The sequence below is a fragment of the Lepeophtheirus salmonis genome, chromosome 8, assembly GCF_016086655.4.
Source record: "Lepeophtheirus salmonis chromosome 8, UVic_Lsal_1.4, whole genome shotgun sequence".
Taxonomy (NCBI): domain Eukaryota; kingdom Metazoa; phylum Arthropoda; class Copepoda; order Siphonostomatoida; family Caligidae; genus Lepeophtheirus; species Lepeophtheirus salmonis.
The window spans coordinates 10,438,034-10,448,014 of NC_052138.2; the positions used below are offsets into that span (position 1 = coordinate 10,438,034).

Genomic DNA, 9,981 nt, shown 5'->3' on the forward strand with positions numbered 1-9,981 from the left:
CTTTCTTCCAAAAAGTTACAGAAAAAAACACAAAATCAAACAAATGCCATATCATTTTTTTAATTTCTCATGTTTTTATCTATATTATATTTTACAACCTTTCCTCACAAAAAGTCATCAGAAAAAGGGTCACAAAGTTAATTGGTAGCATTTAGTTAATTTTCAAAAAAGTTGTTATTCAATAACTGTTCAAAATTGTTCAGAGTAGCTTAACTAAAGCTAAATCGTATACAACCAATCAACGCTTAGAACACTGTTAAGGATAAATGAAGCAGAAAAATAGACAATGGAACGACGTAGCTTCGGGGACAATGCGTAAGGGAGAAATTATGGTATCCAACATCATGTGTGTAGGTTCGATTTACGGTCTCTCCTAGAGAAGGAAGTATTAATTACTATTAACCACATTGCAGGGCAAAAAAATAAAGAGGGCAATAGAAACAAAGAATGAAGGTAGAAGAAAAAGACAGAGAGAAGGGGAAGGGGAGTGACAGAGAGAAGGAGTGTGAGATAGAAAGAGGGAAGATAAACTAGGTTTTATTCTTTTATTTTTGTTCGAAAACTTCCTCAAAAGGGTCTCAGAGGTCATAGTAATGTGCTTGGTTATTTTATACGTCAACTTGCTGAATTTAAGACTGATCTGTTAGACCATTTGGGATTCAATGAAGGAAACGAAACGAAAAAAACAGACATGAACATATATATAAGATGTAATTGAGAGACCAAGACAATTCCTTGATCAGATGGAGTAATTTTAATACTCTCATTTTTATTGATACGAAATCGAGTGAACTCTAATCAATTAAAGGAACATTAACATAAATCCACAAGCTCACAACAAAAAACAATGTAATTTTTTATGTTATTGAAATACCCCTTAATGAAATCTTACAAAGTCGAAATCCCATTGTACGACAAGCTTTTTTTTATCCATTTGCAACCTCGGCTGTCAAGGGAGAGGGGGAAAATTTGAAGAAAAAAACATGGATAAATAATTTTATCAATATAATAATCCATGACTGAAAATGAGTATCGAGAGACACGTGTTCTAGACAATGGTCCGTGATTCATATAAATTAAAATATAAAATTACAATCAAATATAATCCATAAAGTTGTAAATATTAAGGAATACTTATCGTGGAAATTTTTGTAGTGGTTGCCAACCAGAGCAGTATTTTTGATTGTATAAACCTGGTTTTCATTTTTCTTTAAATCTTAAGGTGAGAACATTTAAGCATAAAGTATAACCAAAAGTGTATATAATCCATGAATGATGGGGAGTAACACTAAGGATTTTTTGTGAATTTATAAGTTTTGATGCTAATCGGTAGCATTTTATATCTTACCTGTTATTTTTTTTAGTAGGGAACATGAAGAGTGTTTTGTATTTTCATAAAGAGAAACTTCCTTTTCTACTACATACAACAAGCTATTATTGATATATACGAAACAAGAGTGTCTGTGCTCATCAAATCCTCAGTAAAACTGAGGATTTGTTCTCGAGTTAAATTGTAAGTAGTTGGTCAAATAGAATTGGGGATCGACATTCGGAGTAATTCTTATCCATCTCCTTGTTTTTCCATCTCTTCTCCTCGGAACAGCAGTTTGTGGCAGAACTTGTGAAACTTTATGACAGCTAAGCAGCTCCTACTCAAAACATTCTTTAAATTGTCAGGATTACCAGGTTGATGCTCGGTTATTTTAACTCGCCTAAAATGCCATTGATTTTCATGACTAGCTATAAGTTAAATTCCCTATTGGACTCAGTGTAGAATCGAGGATTGACATTAGATTATTTTTTCTCTCTATGTCCCTACTACATGCAGATTGGGTTTTTTATTTATTTATTTTCATTCATAGATGCTTGCAGCTGATCTAATAAAATTGCTAAGCTGCTCTCCTCTGAAATATCATTTAAATTGTTAGGGTTACCATATTAATTTTTGGTTTATTTTTTTTTTTTTACATTACGATTTTCAACTCTAGTAATATCCTGTCTGAGGTTCTAAAACGTAGAGTCAGCTATTTTAAATCATACAAGAGTCAAACCATAGAAACAGGTGAAAAGAAAAAATACATTGTATCATTGTTAATTTCAAAAAGCTAGTTGTGGTAAGAGTTTTCTTTAAAAAAAGTATATTTTGGCAGATATTAGTGCTTTTATGAATTTTTTATTTTACTTTGAAAATTCAAACGTTGTAACAGGCATTGTGTCAGTCCAATTTATTCAATCCAGGTAGTTCAAGGCTTAAATTGGTCATATTAGTCCTTGGGACTAGGTGTTAAGAACGTTGGTCCGCCGGACTGTCAGTATTAGAACTAATTTAAAAAAGGAGAAATAAAGTTTAGTGACGTCATCAAGGACCGAACTTTATAAGTTGTAGGACTAATAACGGCAAATCGAGATTGAAATTATCATCTGGCTCTTCGCATATATGAACTTTTTAATTCCTTACAAATTATTTTTTTTTCCTTTTTTATCCCTTAACCCTTAAAAAAATGCAGTTTCGAGATCCAAAAAAATCTATAAGTATTATATTCATTAACATATCCTTTCACGAGAAAGGTATTGGTATGTGGACTTTTTGAAAAATAATGAAACTAAAAATGCGGGTGGCTAAAATGACATCAGTTTGTGACGTATTTTTGTAGTCTTTGCTACCTGAGTGTCAAGATTTGGGGTACCACATTCAGCTCATTCTGACTAAAGGACTCAATTTACAATATCGTTGTGGAAACCTGAAGGACAACTGGCTATTCCACTTAAATTCCAGGTTCGACCCTTGAATTTGATAGATATTTATAAACTAGTCCTTAATTACTTTGTTGGATGATTCATAGAAAACACCAATTATTATATCAACTATTATCCTAAAAAGTTGTTAAGTTATGTACTATTTAGTTAATTTTGGATCTCAGTAGAATTTAAGAAAAAGAAGTAATTATCCGTAAGATTGCTCTCCGTATGATTATACTAATGATGTTGACTTACAAGATTGAGCAAACCCCCCTTTTCGAGAAATATTTTATAATCACCATAAACGAATACCTCATTTTAAAGTGTGGGAAATTCCATTTATGCTTCGGGGCACATGGAATACACTTTGAATGAATTTACTCTAAATTCAAGAGACTTTGGTTAAATTGATAGTAATAGGCACTATTCAAATCAAACTAGGAAGGCATTCAAATATCACATAAGAATTTGTTGTTGTTGTTTCAAATCTACATAATGTATTAAATATAACATCTTATCGTTTTATTTTTGCAGGTAATATTTTGGAGCCAAAATGAGAAGGAAAGGAACACCAGAAAAAAACTTCAAGAAATTTTTGTCTTTTTCACCAATTTCAATGAGCTGATATTGTCATTTAAGTGCTTTATAAAAAGTAATTACTAAAGTATACTGTTTTATTATTATAGCTAACTAATGAATTGTATATTTAAAATGGTTTTAAATAAAATCAGAAAAAAATAATATTTCTTTCAATTGTTTTTGTGCTTGAATTGCTGTTTTCCTTTGACTCATTGTGCTTTCATCCTCTTCTAGCAAGCATAAAATACACTCCTCAAGAACTTTTTCTATTTCTCGAAGAGAGTTCAAAAATTTTGGTTTATCCTTTTTAAGAGTTGGATCCGTATTGGCTTTAAAAAACAAAACCTTGTATACTTTGAAGAGTAAGTTCCCTTTCCACTAAAAATAAATGTATCATTAATTATGTCGTGTCTGATCATTTGAGCGAGGTCATTTTAAGTGAGTATCATCCTAGCAATGACTAAATCTGGACAATTATATTTTCAGGGAAGTTAATTTTAGTGACTTAATTATTAATAAAATTGAAAGATAAATGACTCATCGGGCGGGGTGGGCTGGAGGAGCTGTAGACCCCTCCCCCCAAGAAAAAGGAATTTCTGCTTTTTACAAGGAAATTTATTAGTATTCTTCATATTTTTTTCCAAAAAAAGATTAATTTTTATAATTTTTTCCAAAAAAATTTATTTCCTGTGAATGGATATGGATTTATAAAATTTTCTTTAAAAAAATTAAATTTCCAACATTTTTTCCCCAAAAATTTAAATTTCCAAAATGTATTTCTTTGTAAACAGTTGTGGATTTTTGGAATTTTTTTGCAAAAAATTAAATTTTTGAGAATAGCTATGGATTTTTGAAATTTTTCTCCTACAAATTTAATACTGTAATTTTTTTTGAAAAAATTAAATATTTGAAATTTAATTCTTGAAATTTTTTCCAAAAAAATTAATTTTTCAAAAACCTAAAATCCAAATTTTTGGATTTATTTCCAAAAAAATTTAAAAACCAATTTTTGGCTTTTTGTCAATTTTGGAAAAAAATTTTTGTTTATAAATAACAAATTAGAGAAAAGGGTAGGTGTTCATCTCTAAGAAAGCTAGGACATTCAGTTGGAACTTTTTTTGAAATTTTTAAGAGTAGTTTGAAAGAATAATATGAATATGTACAAATTTCCAAAAAATTTTAAATTGAAAAATAGTTTTTGTCCCACTGCTCACGAGTGTGGTGCTTAAAATCAAATGGGATAACTGAGAAATCTGGCAAGAGCAACTAATGCTCTTGCCAGATTTCGTATGGACTCCATAAGTCTATATGAAGGAAATAATTTAAAAAACTCATTAAGTGTGATAGCGTTCAAACACTTCGATCGATGAATCTCTGTCAAGTAGTATCTAAAAAAAGGTTGTACATTCTCTAATCATACTCTGTATGAATGTTAGGAACGTAAACCTTTGTTTAATGTGTCATTTTGTACTTCTTTTATTTTGTCTAATAATGACGTTATTTATCTTGTAACGTATATTATATGATAATGTTGTTAAAATTGACCTCGTTGTTTATAAAGCTGGTGTCGAATGAACCTTTGCCAAAAGAGGAAACTGGCTTAAAACAATCTCGCTGAAATGAATTATATATTTCATAGGATATGAATGTCTAACCTTTGTTAGTCCTGAATCTACTTTTTCAATTGTTTCTTTGAATTCTTCATAGTATTGCAATTTTAATGCTAACTTCTCCTCACTTAGTTCGTTCAAAAGATATCCCTGGCTTGTTCCATAAAGGTCTGCCAAGTACTTTTTTGCAGTCAACACTAAATAATGCCTCGGATGTAGTTCTTCAAGGAATTGAGGAATGAGTATCTCATAGCGTTTAAGATCATTTTCAAACGTATTAAAAAGTTCGTCTTCAAATTTATCATGAATTGCTATGACTTGATTCGATGACATTTCCTTTTTACAAGAAATACAACACCAATGTCCTTCATACTCTAATGAATTAGTTGGAATAACATAGCCATCAGGACAATTGATACATTTGACGGCACTCATATATGAATTAAACTCAGATGGAGATTGACATCTAAAAAATAAAAAATAGAGACGGCATGGTTGATTTGACGTTTACATAAGATGAGAGAGTTATTTTTGAACCTGGAGCAAATACAGTTAAAGAACCAGCATTTCTTGATATCAGATCGTCTTTTTAAATGTCCGTACATAAAGGATATATATTGAATAGTGAGTTCTTCTCCTTTCTTAATTGCTTTTTGAGCACGAACTGTAATTTTTTGAGTAGTCCCAGATGCACTAAATAAATTAAAAAAACATTAAGGATTATAAATGATAATTACTATAGAGACAAATAAATTTGAAAATTTTTAACCATGAGAGATCCAATTTAACCTCCCTTAAATTACTTTGCTGTAATACGTAAATATGTCTTCTTTCATATTAACTTTAAAAATGATCATTTTCTTAGAAAATTAAGGAAGTTGATAAACACTCAAAGATAAGTCTTAGATTTTTGTATCTTTAGTTTTAAACAAGATAAAAAAAAATATTATTTTAGAATCCTCAAATTATTTTCTACAAAAAAGTATAACTTCGCATTCTACTTTGTATCCTTCATTCTAGTTGAAAATTACGTCTGATTCTGAGAAATGCTTCAAATTTACAAATTTGAAAAAATGTCTCAAAAATGAGGGAAGATGGGAAAAAAGTAAAACAGGTTTTATTCTATTGTGAAAAATACAAAGGATACACTGATAAGCAACTTGGCCGATTACAAATAAATTGGCAGTTGTTAATCGGCTGATTACACTGGTCAACAAAATTTCTATTTTTGTTTCCCTTTAAATTAAGATGGTGTGTTCCTGATTTATTTTACCTTAAGAAACATGAAAATATATTTTTTACAACAGCCTCATAACTGTGGGATATTTTTCTTTTTGAAAAAACAAAAGAACTTTGAAAAAAACATCAAATATATTTTGTTAGTACGTGCTTCCAAATTCAAAAAATACTTTAATTATTTCTTTATTTTTTTCTGAAGAGGAAAAAATGGTATGTAAGTATTAAAACAATGACCCTTTCTTTGAAACTCCAATAAAATTTTTATCGCAATGATGAATAGTTTGTCGTAAAGTGAAGGCATACAATTTTATAATAAAAAACGAGTACCTAAAAAATATTAATATTTTAAAAGTTATAAAAATTTGTTAATTGAAAAAATATTTTTGTATGTTTCTTAAGCTATCAAAGTTTAGTTAAAGTATATCAAATATTGCTCTTTTATGGGTACAAAAACAAACTGGGCTCGAAAGGTTATTTTCATGTTCATCGATGTAATAACAATCAGGAATCGTTATCCTAGGAGGAAAATTAGTTGACTAGTTTTATTCATTATTTTCTGGTAAATACTGAATACAATTAAAACAAAACAAACCAAATGGAAGTAATACTTATAGCATAGTAAGATTTCACAGGTAGCACTGTAATAAGAGAAATTTGTATTTATTTATTAAAAAATCTGCATGTTAAATAAAATAAATTTTATCTTAATGTATAACTTTAGAGCAAAACTCCAAATCCAGTAGAAGCTAAACCACCATTTGCCAATTACCGATTAATCGGAAGCATTTTACCTATTACCCATTATTTGACAAAGTGACCCATTAAGGTGATTACCGATTACTTGCCAATTAATTTGGTGGATTCCTAAAAATTATATCTGAAAGTTTGGTTAGGTGTTTGTTAACAAATAAAATTTTAAACAAGTGAAAAATGACAAAGGACAAAAAGATTGACTTTTAGACAAATTTGAAAAGAAGATCTTGGTCAGTCTACTTTGGGAAAAGTTAGTTTAGATATCTGATGAAAATTTACAGTTAACAGAAAAGTAAATAATGGCCTCTTTTTTAATAAAAGAAAGGAAATATTTGACAATTAATCTTCTTAGCAAAATTTGACCAATAACCTTCTTTTTTTTTCGAAGAAAAAAATTGCCAACAACCGATATTGTAAATTTCAAAGCTGTAACAATAAATGAAAAAAACGTAGTCTTATAGACAAATTTAATAAAATAAGATCTTAGTCAGTACCTCCACACACCGTAGTCAATGGCTTGGTTAACTTGTGTTAACTGATCAATTATTCAATTACCTGTAACGACAATTACAAATGCATGAATGTGATAGCAAAGAGAATATTGGAAAAACGGCACGACCAATCGAAGTAGGAATCTTATTCTCCAAATGAAATGCATTTGTACGAAGTATGCCAACACAATGGAATAACTCTTCCTCAGAGAATTCTTCTTTTAATCCACAAGTATTTCTAAGAAATTCTACAACATTAACCTAATAATAATTAAAGATAAATTAATTAAACAATTTATCAGTTAAAAAGAAATATTAAAAGCAAATCCCTCTATACTGATTTTTTTTTTTTAGCGATATGAATTATTTAACATGAAAAATTATATGTACAAATGTCAATCTTAAGGTAAATAAAAGTACACAGATCTAACTATTATTCTAAGTAAGGAATTATTTATTGACTAAAAAGGTCTTAAATTGATACATAATCAAATTGCCTTTTAACGGAGTAAAAGAAAGACTTTTTCCTTTTCTTCTTCACCTCTTCATATATATGTAGGTAAGAAGAAGGGAGAGTCCAATATTCTTGTCACTACACCTATGCATATTCTTAAGTCTTACATTTTATCTTTGATATGTAAAGGGTTCGGAAGCGTGGACTTAATGACTGATTTTAGAAAAATGTCAATAATTTTATTTTTTAATAAATAATTTTGAAACTTTTTTTAAGAAGACTTTGTGGCATAATCTTTGTGAACATGTTCACTCAATATAGTCAACCTCAGCAGTAATCACAGCCTCCACACGGCTGTGGAAATTCTTGCAGGAGTTGATGATGAACTTCTCAGACAAGTTTTTCCACTCCTTCACAATGGCGGCCTTCAGGGAGTCCACGTTTGGATGAGATGTCCAATTAGTTTCCCTCTCCAAAGTGATCCACAAAGCAAAGTCCAACGGGTTCAAACCTTCTTGGCGAAGATGACCTCTGCAGTTTCCTTTCCTTCAGAGAGTCCGTCAACAGGTGGAGTGGAGTCCTTGTGTAAGGGGACACCCCCAAGTCCTCCTTTACAACCCTCCTAGTTATCCCCTCGTCCACGTCAAACTCGTTAGAGAGGGAATTCATGGATTTTGTGGGGTACTCTTAGATCTTTTTCTTTAGGTACCCCAGAAACTCCGAAATCCTATTGAAGCACATCTCTTTCCTTGAGAGGTCTTTTTATTTTTGAAGTTGAAATATTATGTTTTATGGATTTCAAATATTTACTAAATTAACTTATCCAAAAGTATTTGTAATTTGAGTTAACCATGGAAATTTAGAATAACTGAAACACTCACGCGTTGAAAAAAAGTAAAGTAAATTTCTGTTATGAGACTATTGTTTTCCCCTCGTGTTTTCATACTCTACAACGTATTTAATATTTACTTAATACAACTTTGTTCATCATAATTAAAACATGCGTTGCTAACAACAATCTACTTTAATTAATATAATATTTGCTAATTTAAATAAAGCTTGTGAATTACTTGTGATTGTGTGCTTTTCTATCTCTTCTACGATATACTTTTGAGCACAGTAAGTAAAATATCCTGTAGCACTTGTGGATATGGGATTAATAATTTATCTATATATTTCGGATCATGCTTAATAAGTGCTGTGTTCCTAAGTGCTCCTCCAGATATGACAGAAAATCAGCAATGGCAAGGTTATCGCTCCATTCTTTTCCACTGGATGAATCCTCAAAAGGTGCCTGACTTAGAGTCATTCCACAGGACAGCAATGGGACTTAGGCACCTTCTAAGTATTCAAGGATCTGTTCTCTTTATTTTCACGAGGATGTCTTTGTATATGAGAGTGCAGACCACAAAGGAAATATCGATCTTATGGAGTTGAAGATAATAAGCCCCCAAAACGTTATTTGAAACCCTCTGCAGTGCCTAGTATTTTCCCCAATCCTCCAAAATACTTATCATCCGTCAAAAGTCAACGGCCTACATCGAGAGCTACGACATCCGCCAGGATTTCTAAGGAAAATGAAGCTATAGTTGAAGATCACCTCGGTAAGCCTTATCCAGAACATCCTTGCTCATATGAAGAGTATTCATTTTCCTCCAATGAAAGATATGATTTAATCCCTTAACCAATGAAGTTGAGAGTATCGTTGAAATTATATGTCCGTCGGATATAGACTCTCACAAACGGAAAAAGTTGATTTTCATAAGAGAGCAACTTGCTCTGATAAACTCTACACCGAAACAGAAGGGATCTCTCCTGTATTATTAGGTACTTCTCTGTTATGGCATAACACGAGCCCAGCTTTATATCGTCAATTATCTCAGGATGGTTTGACTCTTCCTACCCTAAGTCACTAAAGAAAATTGTCAAACCAATGTACTTTTAGCAGATAGTATTTTTCATGAAAGCACAATTGCGGCCCTAAATTATTATTCTAAATAAATGATAAAATTAATTTGAAAAGGTTGCACGGCAATGTAAAATCTTGTAAACAGAATTAAAAAATTTGTTAAACTTAGTTCCCAATAATATATATGTATGTTGTGTCTTGTTTTTA

The 9,981-nt window shown here is 30.6% G+C and overlaps 2 protein-coding genes across 4 annotated transcripts in view; one reads left to right on the plus strand and one right to left on the minus strand.

The window, feature by feature from the left end:
- LOC121123201 (gamma-aminobutyric acid receptor alpha-like) overlaps positions 1-3,480 on the plus strand; it is a 90,607-nt gene extending 87,127 nt beyond the window's left edge. For all 3 annotated transcript variants that reach the window (XM_040718332.2, XM_040718333.2, XM_071890449.1), the window contains one exon: positions 3,274-3,480. In XM_040718332.2, coding sequence (XP_040574266.1) covers positions 3,274-3,296 — 23 coding nt within the window. In that variant the 3' untranslated portion in view covers positions 3,297-3,480. The remainder of the gene's footprint in view (positions 1-3,273) is intronic.
- The window catches only part of LOC121123202 (SET domain-containing protein SmydA-8), a 12,139-nt gene continuing 5,536 nt past the window's right edge, over positions 3,379-9,981 (minus strand). Inside the window, exons 4-7 of the mRNA XM_040718334.2 lie at positions 7,476-7,672; positions 5,466-5,621; positions 4,974-5,394; positions 3,379-3,696 (exon numbers count right to left, since the gene is read on the minus strand). Coding sequence (XP_040574268.1) covers positions 3,457-3,696; positions 4,974-5,394; positions 5,466-5,621; positions 7,476-7,672 — 1,014 coding nt within the window. The 3' untranslated portion in view covers positions 3,379-3,456. The remainder of the gene's footprint in view (positions 3,697-4,973; positions 5,395-5,465; positions 5,622-7,475; positions 7,673-9,981) is intronic.